The sequence below is a fragment of the Rhipicephalus microplus genome, chromosome 7, assembly GCF_043290135.1.
Source record: "Rhipicephalus microplus isolate Deutch F79 chromosome 7, USDA_Rmic, whole genome shotgun sequence".
NCBI lineage: Eukaryota > Metazoa > Arthropoda > Arachnida > Ixodida > Ixodidae > Rhipicephalus > Rhipicephalus microplus.
Window position 1 is genome coordinate 42,749,195 of NC_134706.1, and position 14,681 is coordinate 42,763,875.

Sequence of the window (14,681 nt, forward strand, 5' to 3'; positions counted from 1 at the left end):
AGCCGTTAAGACCTGGGAAACAAAACAAATAATTCATGTAACATAAACCGATCGATCAAGAATTTTTCATTTACTATATATAGCAAGACAATGGGAATGCATAGAAACTCGCCGACAAAAAAAATATTCCATTCTTCTATACGATCTGTATATAAGGCGGTGTTGCTAATGCCTTCTTCCAGCAATTTATTTCTGCAGGAGCCATCAGGAAAAATATGTACCAGCTCCTGTTCACTCTTTTGAGTCCATTTTTTGTTAGCGCTCATGAGCCTGTGGACCCGGGCTTACCCATGTGGCTGCTTTATGATGTAAGATCATTGATGATTGTCCTTTGCTCTTTCAGCCTTTTTTTATAGGCCACATCGCATTGAAGAGACAGGTGTAGACCAGCAAAATACGCTTGATTAGTTGAAGAACGGTATCTTATAGAAAATTCGGTAAAGAGAAAGAAAAAGAAAGGTACGAGGTATGAGCAGCGTTCAACTGCGCATCATCAACTAGTGATTTGCAAGTTGCAACAGGGAATGTAAGAAGGCTACCGTATTAGAATTACACTTTTGTTATCGGGGAATAATTACCCATCAGAAAGAGGTGTTATGGAACCAGTGGTAGTTTTGATTCAGGTCATAATAGGTTTTGCAGGACTGCATACAGACCTTCACGTTTTTTGCGAATGTAAGAAACTTCGTGGCGACGAGTCAAGAATGCTAATAACACTGCATTTAAGCACGCGCTGACTCAGCATGAGTTGTCAAGGAAACGGTTGACGGACGGATACATCGGTGGTTAAACTCCCGTCAGTGCTGGCGCCTGTGGGCAGCCGGATGAAGTCGAATGGTATATTGCATGAATGGAGGCTTATGCGATGGTGCTGTTTGGCTTCTGCCACTTGAAAAAAAGGAAAAAAAAAACAAAATCTGGAGCCCGATCGTATGATACGGGATCAGTTAAACTTCGGGTGCGCGTTCCTTACCAACTGTTTTTTTCACCTCTCTCTCTTTCTTTCACATTGCGCCACGACATGATCGCAACACGTAACGGCTGTGGCAGTGTTCTAACATTAAGTTAAGTTGTTAGCGCTGTGTAGGAGTGCTTCTTGTAAATATTTATCCCGTCTAGGCACACTGTTGCAAGTTCGCTGAATGGAGCTCTTTGTGTGTGTGTGTTCTTTGACCTGCAGCCGCCGTCTTCAGCGCCATTTTCGCGAAACGTCCTCGACCAAGTACGGAAGGCTAGTCGGCCCGGTAAAGGCGGAGGCGAGAGAGGCTAATTTTTGTTGCTATAGCCGGTCTTTTTTTTTCATGTTTTGCTCCAGCCAGCCAAATTTCTAAAGAAGTAGCGTAGTGTGTACATGTGTGGCGGAAGAAGTCAACATCGTGTTCAAGACGGATACGTGGCAAGATTCCGTCACTCTTTTTGGCAGAGGTCACCGAAGCTGGCAGCCTGGCAGTCAATGGCCTCATTCTTCCATATTGGAACCGGTCGCTTCATATATGGCTGCGTGTTGACTGCTCTTACGTCTGTAAAATCATATGTTTGTTGTTCTCCTTATCTCAGGTTTACTATTGATCATCCCTTTTTGCGTATTTTACTCCTATTGCGTGCTTGTATTTTTATTTGCTCGTGTTCGTACCGAACAAATAGATACTTGATGAGTTTACATGCATGGTCTTTTTTCTATTTCGTTCTTACCTTTAGAGAAGCAATGCGTGTGGACGTGTCTACTCTGCTTAGATGTACATTATTTAATATGTTGCGGTACCGCTCGTAATTATTGTTTTAGGGCCACGCTAAACATATTGTATAGTTGTGACTCGTAAGTTGTCTGTAATAATTGTAGTTTGTACCTAAAGAATAGCGGTAGTTTAATTGTCGGCCATGTGTTACGATTGCCTAACGCTTGCGAACCAACCCAAAAATAATTTTTTTGTAAATTTGAAACATGGGGGAGGTCCTCATTATTAAGAGGGGTTTCTCCCCTCTTAGCATTTAGTCTACGCGCGTAGTGTGCTTTCAGTTCGGTTTCCACTCTTAATCTTGGTTTTTTTGCAGGGCTGCCTAACACTATCATTTTTCTGTGGCTTCATATTTAATCCTACTTGAACGTTCCATTGTGGTGCATCACCAGTGAATAGTGTTTATTTTGCAACAAGGTTGCGAAGAAACCAGGCAAGAAAGCTGCATTGATCAGCTTGAGAGGAAGCTAGCCGCCTCATACATTAGGCAGTTACAGCGGTTGGAACAGCAGCCTGCCTTATACCTAATGCATAAACAAAACAGTAAAAAAAACGTAGTAAGAAAGAATGAACAAAACAATTGTGTCAAATTTAAGAAACCAAGAAAAAAAGAGCCTTAGTGTTCAAGGCAGCAAACAAACGTATACACTAAAAAACAGGTGAACCTAAAACAGCGCAAACAATCGCATATATATATACATCACATTGCCTTTCTAGCGACAGAATGGGTACATCTAGACCATTTTTATTGTGTAATTTATTTAAAATACTCGCTTAACAAAGCCATAGAATTTGGTCTTCGTATGAAATTTGTTTTCGTTTCCAACTTTAGGTTCTAATTCACAAAATTTACAAAGAAATTACTTTCCTCTAAGGATGTCAGTTGGGTAAACCATCGTCACCCTTATCTTTTTTTTCTTTTTATACATGCGACAAAACCAACATGTCCACGTAAATTCAATTTTTATGACACTAAGTTTTGTGAACAATGAAAAAAGCAGTATGCAAAAGATACGGCAACCTAGAGACAAGGCGTATCACTCTTTTTTTTGTATTATCGTCACTCGCTGAATGTTTCCTGCTGTAGTCATCCCCCAGAATAATATTCCGTATTGAACCAAAGAAACAAATAACTAAGTGTATAAAATCTCATTATTTGATGAAGGAACATAAGTACAATGGTGATGCATAGTAACCATTGCTCTAGATAATCTAGTGATTCACTTGGCAACGTCATGACATAGATTCCGTAAAATATTGACGCATGACTGATGCAATATTCAAACTATGCGCGCTAGTTCGTGCGCCCCCCAAGGGACCAGTGGCTCGATGATGAGACAAGAAAAGGCCGTGATGGCGCGCGCCTCTTCAGCACGAGATTTTGACGAAAAAGAAGTGGTGCACCGCGTGAGGGCTTCTCGGAGATTGCTTCCTTCTGCTGATCGCCTGTTAAAAACGCTGCTACATTCTCCTTTAGTTATCGGGCACAAGTTATTCCCAATAAACAGTTTTTGTCGCACCATCTAGATTTTGCGTAAGAATTCTGGTGGAGGAGCCGGGTAATGATCCCAAACCCAGTTGGACTTCCAGGAAGCAGCCCGGAACCACGAGCAGTCCCACCAACTGAGCTCACGCCAGTTCATCAGTGCTCCAGTCGTCGTTGACGTGGTGAGCCAAAGGAATTCGCCCTGAAACCAAAGCCTAGAGTGTCTCCAGCTGTCTCCGGTGAGAGTACCGAACTGTCGTCTCCAACCGCTGCCGCACACGTCGTTTCATCTCCAGTCGCTGCCACGCACGTCGTTCGCGATGAGTCATGGACGCCCGACCTTTTTAAAGGCGATCCTCATAAAGACGCCGAGGATTGGCAGGAGGGTTTTGAGCGCCTCACCAGCTGCAACGGATGGACCGAAGAGGGGAAGCTCCACCGTGTTACAGCGCGCGAACGTGGTCCGAAAATCATGAAGGTGCCATTCAGTGGTGGGATGACTTCCCACGAGAGCTACTGGCCACCTACCCGAGAACAGACCGCAAGGAAAGAGCTGAAGCTGCCTTGCAAGCAAGAAACCAGCACAACAATGAAAGCGTCGCAATGTATGTGGAAGGCATGTGCCGGTTAATTCGCCAGTCTGATCAAAGTGTGAGTGACGACAACACCTTCGGCACCTGATGCGTGGGGTGAAGCAAGAGGTTTTTGCTGGTTTGCTCCGATGCCCCCCACGGAACGTCACCGAATGTCGTACCGAGGCGACAGCGGTTGAAAAGACTCTTCAACAGCGAGTGAGGCACTATAATCGAGATGTTAACGTCATATCTGTAGACGCGGTGTCAGCAGTCTTCGAGAATCGCATCGACGTAATACGAGAGCTCATTCAATCAGTGGTTCGAGAAGAGCTCCAGAACCAAAAAATTGCCCGCAGCTTCCCTCGGGGGAACACTGAGGAGGATGCGGACCATATAATTGGTTAACGGGGTGTTAAAGTGCGACTTACTTGGGTCGATGGCTAAATTGGTTAACGTGGTTGTGAAATGGGGTGTTAAATTGCGACTTACGTGGGTCGATGGCTAAATTGGTTAACGTGGTTGTAGGAGGGGGTGTTAAATGAGTGAACACGTACACACGTATGCGAAAGGGCGGCGCTGGTCGAAGGGACGTCGATCATTGTGTTTGTGGATTCGTTGGAATTCATTTCACCGCGACCTTGGACGTCGACGCGCCGTACAAACCAACCGACGAGCGGCAACTGAGCGAGCGCCGACCTTGAGTATATTATACAACACGATGGCGCATGCACTGTCAGCTCTTGAATGTTCTCGAAGCGCGACGCCACATGCGCGTCCACTGGAGAATCAGGAGAATTGTAGATGTCGAACGCGGTGTGTAGAGGAGGAAGGGTGCACAGGTGGTGGAGGAGTGAAGCGCGCGCGGTGTGTAGAGGAGGAAGGGATGCACAGATGGTGGAAGAGTGGGCGACGGCGCGACGGCGCATGCGCGCGCGTCAGCTGTCGAATGTTCGAGAAGCGGTGCGGACGGCGCACTACAAGGCGCGAGTATAAGATGCTCCGCCTCTAAAACGGCCACCCCTCAACGGTCTCGTCATTAGCGGAAGTTGTTTGGGAGGAAGTAAGACCGCAGCCACAAGCACAGCCGGTTCAAGCGTCGGTTCTGATGCAGCCCGCCGTCTCGTACACCGAGGTGCTGAGAGGCACGCCTGTACCTTATGTTGTCACCCCTGGACCTTATTTCGCCGCAGCAACCGCACATTAGCCGAAACCTCAATTCACGCCGCCCCAAGCCGAGACGAGGATTCACAAAGCTGATATATGGCGCACTTCTGGTCGAATTCCGCTTTGCTCTCACTGCGGTGAAACTGGCCATATTTACCGGAGGTGTGAATATCGCCGAGCTGGACTTCGGGGTTTTCCCGTAAACACAGCTTGTCAAAGTGCGATGATGTTTATTAGAACAGAGGAGTCGCAACGAGGTCGCGACGGAAAATGGGCGAACAGCAAGTCTGGCAAAAGGCGGCACAGGTTCTCGCGCAATCAGAGCACGGGCTTTTCGTTGTCTTCCGAAGGCGCATACGCGTTGGTGCGTATGCTCCACTACAATACCCCCGGGGTGAAGGGTAGCCATCCTGGCGACTCAGGGAGTAGGCACAATGAGGGGGTCGTAGTAGGGCTTGAGACGGTCGACGTGTACGGTCTCGCGTCCTCGACGGCGCAAATCTGGTGATTGTGTTAATGGCTCGATGACGTAATTCACCGGGGAGGTCGCGTCAATGACACGGTAGGGACCATGGTACCGGGCCAGAAGTTTAGAAGACAGGCCAGGAACGTGCGGGGGCACCCAAAGCCACACAAGGGAGCCAGCACGAAATGTAGGAGCTATGCGGTGAGCGTCGTCGTGTCGAGTCTTTTGTAGGCCTTGAGCCTCACTTGTCAGAGACCGAGCCAACTGACGGCAGTCTTCAGCGTATCTGGCAACTTCCGAAAGCGGGGAGCACTCAGATGCATCAGGGCGATACGGTAGTATAGTGTCGAGTGGGTGGGAAGGTTCGCGGCCGTACAATAGAAAGAACGGGGAAAAACCGGTAGTCGCTTGCGTCGCGGTGTTATAAGCGAAGGTAACAAAGGGCAATACAGCGTCCCAGTTAGTGTGGTCGGAGGAGGTGTACATCCTCAGCATGTCGCCAAGTGTGCGGTTGAACCGCTCAGTAAGACCATTTGTCTGTGGATGGTATGCGGTAGATTTCCGGTAGATAATGTTGCATTCAGCGAGGATAGCTTGGATGACCTCCGACAGGAACACTCGGCCCCTATCACTGAGTAATTCCCGCGGAGCACCATGGCGTAGAATGAAGCTGCGGAGAATGAAGAGTGCAACTTCGTGGGCGGTCGCTGCCGGTAGAGCTGCAGTCTCAGCGTAGCGTGTCAGATGATCGACTCCGACAATAATCCACCGGTTTCCAGAGATACTATATGGGAGGGGGCCATAGAGGTCTATACCCACGCGGTCGAATGGGCGAGCCGGGCACGGGAGCGGCTGTAACATGCCAGTAAGGTGCCGCGGAGGTGTCTTGTTCTGTTGGCAAGTGGTGCAAGACTGAACGTATTTCTGCACAAAGCGATACATTCCTCGCCAGTAATAGCGCTGGCGCAGCCTTTCGTAGGTTTTCAGGACACCTGCGTGAGCACTTTGGGGATCTGCATGGAAATTCATGCAGATGTCAGAGCGCATATGAGTTGGGACAGCAAGGAGCCACTTCCGACCACCAGGCATGTAGTTACGGCGGTACAGAATGTTGTCTCGTAAGGAAAAGTGGGCTGCTTGCCGGCGTAGCGCTCTCGTGGAAGGGACAACAGACGGATCGGTAAGGTAGTCGACTAACAAGGCAAGGTGTGGGTCTTTACGCTGCTCCGAAAGCATGTCAGTTGTGTCGAGCGGTGACAAGGTGGTAAAAGGGGGAGACAGAGAAGCCACATCTGGTGTTAATGGCGATCGCGAAAGTGCATCGGCATCCGCATGCTTGCGACCGGAACGATATACGACACGGATGTCGTATTCTTGCAATCGAAGTGCCCAACGCCCCAGGCGTCCGGACGGGTCTTTCAAGGTGGACAGCCAACATAGAGCGTGGTGGTCTGTGACCACGTCGAAAGGACGGCCGTAAAGGTACGGGCGAAACTTCGTCAACGCCCAGGTTATGGCCAAACACTCCTTCTCTGTCACGGAGTAATTCAATTCAGCCTTCTTGAGAGCGCGACTTGCATAGGCGACTACGTATTCAGCTTGGGTGCATTTCCGTTGTGCCAAAACTGCACCAAGACCGATGCCACTTGCATCGGTGTGAATTTCTGTGGCCGCAGCAGGGTCGAAGTGACGAAGAATAGGTGGTGAGGTCAGCAGGCGGCGGAGCTGGCGAAATGCGTCGTCACATGCAGGTGACCATGCAGATATGCCTTTGCTGTTGGAAAGCAGACTCGTGAGAGGTGCGATGATGGACGCGAAGTTGCGCACGAAGCGACGAAAGTAGGAGCAGAGACCGATGAAACTTCTTAGGGCTTTCAGTGATGTGGGCAACGGAAAGTCAGCGACAGCTCGAAGCTTATCGGGATCCGGAAGAACACCGTCTCTGGTGATGACATGTCCCAAGATGGTTAGTTTTCGTGCTGCGAAGTGGCACTTCTTGGAGTTGAGTTGTAGGCCTGCAGAAGTTAGACACGTCAGAATCTCGTGGAGGCGAGCAAGATGTGTCGGGAAATCAGATGAAAAGACTACGATGTCGTCCAGGTAACATAAGCAGGTTTTCCACTTGTGGGCACGCAAGATGGTGTCGATCATGCGCTCAAATGTGGCAGGCGCGTTGCAGAGCCCAAATGGCATGACTTTGAACTCATATAGGCCATCCGGCGTTACAAAGGCGGTTTTAGGGCGATCACATTCAGCCATTGGCACCTGCCAATACCCACAACGCAGATCCAAAGATGTAAAGCACTCGGCGCCTTGTAAACAGTCAAGAGCATCGTCTATTCGTGGTAGCGGGTAGACATCTTTTTTCGTAATATTGTTTAAGCGGCGATAGTCCACGCAAAATCGTACGGTGCCATCTTTTTTCTTGACCAGAACCACAGGTGATGACCAAGCGCTTTGAGAAGGCTGTATGACTCCACGTTTAAGCATGTCATCTACTTGCTCCGTAATGACGCGGCGCTCTTCGGCGGAAACGCGGTAAGGACGCTGTCGCAGAGGCGAATGTGAGCCGGTGTCAATAGTATGAGCGATAGTCGTGGTGCGGCCCAAAGCAGGTTCTTGAAAGTCGAAAAAAGAACGAAACTTGTTAAGGAGAGCAACAAGTTGGCGGCGATGCGAGAGCGGAAGGTCTGCGTCAATAGCATTGTCGAAGGCTGACGAACTTGATGGCTCAGACGCATGAGTGATTGCAGCAATGTGACATGGCGTTTCGTCGGGAAGAATAATATCATCGATATGGTCGACAGGTTGCACATATCCTAACGTTTCACCACGAAGTAAGCCAATAGGGTAGTTGCAGTGGTTGGTGACCAGCATTACGGTTAAACCAGACGCAATTGTAAGAACAGCAAATGGGAGAACGATGCCCTTGCGTTCAGTAAAAACCGGAGATGGCGTAAACACCACCGTGCCGTCAGGTTGCGCCAGACATGAAAGGCTAATAGGGACCGAAGCTTCAGGAGGCAAGGTGATGTCGTCATCAGCGATGACTTTGCAGAGCAGAGGAGAGCGGTCGGGTGGTGGAAATTCACATGTTGGCACAAGAGACACTTCGGCACGGGAACAATCGATGATAGCTTCATGACGTGATAAGAAATCCCAACCCAGGATAAGGTCATGAGAGCAAGATGGTAGAACAAAAAACTGTACGACGTACAAAACGTCTCGGATGACGACGCGCGCCGTACACACAGCCGAGGGATGAATGCGTTGCGCGCTAGCCGTGGACAGCACCAAGCCACTGAGAGATGTGGTCACTTTCTTCAGTTTCCTACAAAAGTTTGCGTTCATCACAGAAACGGCGGCCCCGGTATCAATTAACGCTAATGTGGCGACTCCCTCAACATCGACATGAACAACATTTTGCGGCGAAAATGGAGGCCTTGGGAATTGCGCACAAGTTGCAGTTCTTGCCTCCGGAACTGCACTGATTAGTTTCCCTCCTCAAGAGGTGGTCGACGACGCATAGGCGATGGCGATCGGCGACGAGGTGATGGGAAACGAGCAGTCGATGGGTGGCGATCCGAGTCGGAGTGCCTCTGTTCATATGCAGACGTGGTGGTCTGCTGCGGTGCGTAGGTAGGAGCTCCGAAGTATGCGTGCGCAGGCGTGGGACGGCGGCGGCAGAAGCGTGCAATGTGGCCAGCGATGCCACACGCGAAGCAGATGGGACGATTGTCTCGGGTGCGCCACTCATTAGATGGACGGAAAAAGCGAGGTGGGGGCCTGTAGACTGGAGGCGAGGCCAGAGGAGGTGGAGCCGATAAGGCGACTGAATGCGGTGGGGGCCGCGCGACCACAGCTGCGTAGCTGAGAGGTGAAGGCGGCGCAGTTGGTGCGTAGCCAGCAGTTGAGAGATCAGATGGCACCGAAGTGCACGGGTAAGAGGCCGGAACTGTAGGGAGTGCATTGCAAATTTTAGTGCGTATGGCCTGCTGCATATTCGAAGGGAGGCTTGTCGTGGGCGCGTCACTATGCGGCAGCAGGGAAAGCTGTCGGGCGACTTCCTCCCTGATGAAGTCTTTAATCTGGTTCGACAGAGTTCCTTGGTGAACGTTGCCATTGGCGAGTGCGACGGCCGAGATCGAATCTGGTGATGGAACACTCTGTCGGGCGATGGAACGCTGACGACGCAATTCATCGAAGCTCTGGCACAGGCTTACGAGCACTGCCACCGTGGTCGGGCTCTTCGCCAGCAACATCTGGAATGCGCCATCCTCGATGCCTTTGAGAATATGTCGAATTTTCTCTTCTTCAGGCATGGATGAGTTAACACGCCTGCAGAGGTCGAGCACATCCTCAATATAGCTAGTAAAGGTCTCACCAGGTTGCTGGGCTCGGTGGCGCAGACGCTGGTCAGCGCGGAGCTTGCGGACCTCTGGTCGGCCGAACGCTTCGGTCACGAGGGTCTTGAAGGTGGACCTGCTGGCGATGGCGGTTTCGCGGTTGGTGAACCATAGCTTGGCGACGTCAGCCAAGTAAAAGATGACATAGGCAAGCTTGGAGTCGTTGTCCCATTTGTTGCTGGCACTCACGCGTTCGTACAAGGAGAGCCAGTCTTCGACGTCTTGCTCACCACTGCCGCTGAAGATTGGTGGGTCCCACTGACGGGTAGCACCGGGGCAGGTCGACGGGGCAGCCGATGGTGCTGGCTGTGCTGGGATGGGCTGGTTGGTGACTGCGTCAGTCATGTTGTACGGTAGTCTTTCGGCCAACTTGCGAGAGCGGAGCTCCAGGTCTGCTTAGGGATCTCAGCAGCCTCCACCAAATGCGATGATGTTTATTAGAACAGAGGAGTCGCAACGAGGTCGCTACGGAAAATGGGCGAACAGCAAGTCTGGCAAAAGGCGGCACAGGTTCTCGCGCAATCAGAGCACGGGCTTTTCGTTGTCTTCCGAAGGCGCATACGCGTTGGTGCGTATGCTCCACTACAAAAGGAATGGGGAACGACCTTTTGACATCGAGGAGTACTCGTCAACGCGTTAAAGTACTCACTCCTCGCAGCAGCATCAGTCTCGGTCGACAGCGCCACTTAGGTATCGGTCACCAAGTCCGCGCCCATCCTCAAACTCGCCGAGTCGACTTCCCCAAAGCCCGCTTCAGGAAAACTAGAATCGGCGACCTGGGGACAGAAGGCCTCTGCCGAAGCAAGAAAACAACCTCCACTGCCGATTTCAAAATGAGATGATGGACACGAGACTACGTGCGGAAACGGTAACGTCGATTTGTCGGTACTTATAGACGGCTACGGAACGAATGCTTTGGTAGACACAGGCGTGAACTATTCCGTCATGAGCAGTGGACTTGCCAGAACACTGAAAAAAGTACTGACCCCTTGGATAGGACCGAAAGTTCGAAACGCCGGGGAACACCTGATCGATCCAGCAGGCATGTGTAACTCTAGAGTGGAAATGCGCGGCTTATCTACGTCGCCAGCTTCATTGTTTTGTCGGAATGTTCAAGAAATGCAATTATCGTCATAGACTTTTTGCAGGCAAATGGCGCAGTGATAATCTTGCAGGAAACGCGCGTCTCATTCTGCACGAAACACACCATCGCGACATTCGAGAGTGAAAAATGATTCGATGCGCTCCACATTGAAGGTGGTGATGTAACCGTACCTCCAAGATCCATCATCATTGTCACCGTAAAAAGCAATGTATACAACGACTGTGAAGAAATGGCACAAAGCAATACTGGGCTATTACTCGGGAAAGGGATCTGTGCAGCAAAAGGTATTGTACGACTGCGTGATGGGTGTACGAGTGTCTTCCTGACCAATTTCCGAAATGAGGTGCAACACCTTGCGAAGGGAACTGTTGTTGGTCACTTGCACGACTACGTTCCGATTATGCATTTGAATTCTTCCAAGACTGCACCACTACACCCTGACGGTATAGATTCCATACTCGCCTCTATCCACATCGACGCAGCCCTATCACCTAACCAGAAACAAAAATAGAGAGCCTTATACGAGAGTACGCCTCATGTTTTTCCACGTAATTGAAAGTGCAAAGAGATCCATCACCAAACACCGCATCATAATCGATCAATCTGTTAGACCTATTTGCCGCATCCGTACCGAGTGTCACCAAAAGAAAGAGAAGTCATCAGAGACCAAGTTGAAGAAATGCTTAGAGACGACGTAATTCGACCATCGCCCAGCCCATGGGCCTCAACTGTAGTGCTGGTAAAGAAAAAGGGCCAGACCTTGCGCTTCTGCGTTGACTACCGAAAATAAAACGTCGTCACAAAGCGGGATGTCTATCCCCTTCCAAGAATTGATGACACCCTTGACAGACTACGAGACGCGAAATTCAAGAGCGGATACTGGCAGATAGAAGTGGATGAACGAGATCGCGAGAAAACTGCTTTTGTCACCCCCAATAGGTTATACGAGCTCAAGGTACTTCCATTTGGCCTGTGTTCCGCACCCGCCTCATTTCAGTGGATGATGGACATTGTGCTGTCTGCGTTAAAATGGGTCCTGCCTTGTCTATCTCGATGACGATGTGATCTTTCCGGCCACCTTCAATCAGCATGTGAAACGACTACGGACAGCGCTCGAAGCAATTAGTTCAGCAGGGCTGACGATAAAACCCCAAAAGTGCCATTTTGGTTTTCATAAACTGCTTTTCCTCGGTTATGTGGTTAGCTATGAAGGCTTTCGACCTGGCTCCGAAAAGACAGCAGCTGTAGAAAAGTTTCCTAGACTGATGGCTAAAGGGGCTGTGAGACGATTCTTAGGACTTCGTGCCTACTACAGAAAATTTTTCGAAGATTGCACAACCACTAACCCGACTGACGAAAGAAGACGTGCCTTTCACCTGGACAAGCGAGCACGAAGACGCCTTCAATGAGCTACGACAGCGACTCCTAAATCACCCCGTCCTTGCACATTTTCACAAAGCCGAAACAGAGATTAACACGGACGCAAGCAATTTGGGCCTAGGCGCCATCCTCGGGTCCAGCTGAAAGACGGAGAGGAATGAGTGGTTGCATATGCTAGTCTCACTCTTTCGACAGCTGAAATGAAATATTGGGCGACAGAAAAAGGATGTCTGGTGGTAATATGGGCCGTACAGAAATTCCGACCGTACTTATATGGTTGACCATTTCGAGCAGTGAGCGACCATCACTCACTGTGCTGGCTCGCAGGCCTAAAGAACTTTTCCTGGTGACTTGCTAGATGGAGCCTCAGGTTGTAAGAATACGATATGACAGTCGTATACAGGTCGGGTCGCAAGCACAGCGATGCTGATTGCCTGTCACACGCACCAGTTGAATCTGCTCCTGTGGAGCATGGAGACGACTTTCCGTTTCCTAGAGCCGCCAGCACCGCAGATATGACTGAATATCAATGATCTGACGCAGAGTTGCTTCAACTGATCAAGCATCTGGAAGGGCAACCCATGCGTTTTTCTCGAGTTTTCGTCCGGGAATTTTCGTCATACCTGACGAGAAACAACGTTTTATACAAGAGAAACTTCGAGCACAGCAGGGAGAAATTCCTACTCGTCGTTCCTTCGGCCTTGCGACCGGAAATCCTGGAAGCCTGCCACGATGACCCAGCAGCAACACATCTCGGAGTGAATAGAACATTGGCTCGCATCTGCACTAAGTACTACTGGCCAGAATTACTCGATGCTGTACAATATATGCCAAGTGATTAAAAGACAGTTATAATTCTATTTCAATATTGTTATTTTAATAAGGCGTAGTTCAAGTTCTTTATTTTGCCGATGAAACATTACTGCCCCTGTTTTTCCTACAGCAACCTTCTGGAGAATTACATGTCGCCCACTTGTATACACTTGCAAGCCTGTTAATGGCTCGATTCGACATTTTGGAAGCGAAGTCATTTTCGAAAAACATGCTTATATCGTCTGCATGAATTACGCACTTAGCAGATGGGCGATCATTTACTATATCATTGATGTACAATACTCAGAGGTGTGAATGAATAGAAAAATCTATTGTACGAAGAAGTATGAACCAAATATGCTCCGGTGGAATGCCTCTGTTTACTGATGTCCACTCCGAATTGTCCCCGGCTATAGCTATGAAGTGGCATCTGTGCTGTAGGTAGAACGTTATCATAGATTGAGCTACGCCCCAGAAACCGTAGTGATCAAGTTTTTCAAGCACAACATTTTTACTTATGAGCTCAAAGGCATTTGAAAAAGTGAGAAAAATACAAGATTACTTTCTTTTTTTATAAGTTTTTATTATAAACTCCCTTTGGTTCTAGCGGCAAATTAGGTCTACCTGTTTTTACGAAAACCAATTTTGCAAGATATATATTATGAAGGTGGTTAGTAAAGGAAGAAAACTGCACTAAAAATACGTTCTCAAAACTTCAGAAAAAACAGCTGGTACTCATACAGAGTTTTAATTTGAAAGATAGTTGAGCTCGTCTTTTTTAATAGTACTGGGACCTATGCGGTCTGCAAGTTTCGAAGGAAAGCACCTGTTCACAAAGAATGAAAAGTATTCTATGATATATGAAGTTATAACTATGAGAAACTTTACGGGTGCTTTATAAAGACTGGGTGCAACAGTGGCTCTGCTGTTACTTACCGACGAGACGGAAAAAATAACTTCTTACCTTCTAACCTCCATTAGGAATAATGACTGACAAGTAAATTAGGTAGGTTCATGTACGAGAGGTCGATACGATCATGTATCTGCTCAAGAAAAAAAATCATTAAATGCATTAAAGAGATTAGCCTTTTAAGTTCAACGCCTTCTTTCTGGATCAAGTGCAGTTTCAGTTACCGAAGCGAAGGGGAAAATGCTGTAGGCCTGTGTGCACAGATTTGGGTGCACTTTAAAGAACCCCAGGTGCTATAAATTTCCGGAGCTCTCCACTACGGCGTCTCTCATAATCATATAGTGGTTTTGGGACGTTAAACGCCACAAATCAATCAATCAATCAGTTATGGACGCGAGTGTCCTTCAAATTTTATCAGGGTGTTTTGCAGTTTAGTTGAACAGATGAAAATGATGGGGCCTCTTAGAAACCCTTCGTTGTTTAAGAAGTAGTACCTGTATTCGGTAAATTCTTTTTATGCTTCCGGTGATTTTGTTTGCAAGAAATAACTTTCCTTGGGATGATTCTTTCTTAGATCTTAGTAATAGTGTGTCTAACATTGAAAAATAAGCTCTTCAATGTACGTTCTTCTGATTAATGC

At 48.6% G+C, this 14,681-nt stretch overlaps 1 protein-coding gene across 1 annotated transcript in view; it reads left to right on the forward strand.

Annotated features, from left to right (window-relative positions):
* Positions 1-209: 209 nt before the first annotated feature.
* Positions 210-14,681, forward strand: part of LOC142767757 (uncharacterized) — a 38,661-nt gene continuing 24,189 nt past the window's right edge. Inside the window, exon 1 of the mRNA XM_075869986.1 lies at positions 210-308. Within this exon, the coding sequence (XP_075726101.1) occupies positions 216-308 (93 nt within the window). The 5' untranslated portion in view covers positions 210-215. The remainder of the gene's footprint in view (positions 309-14,681) is intronic.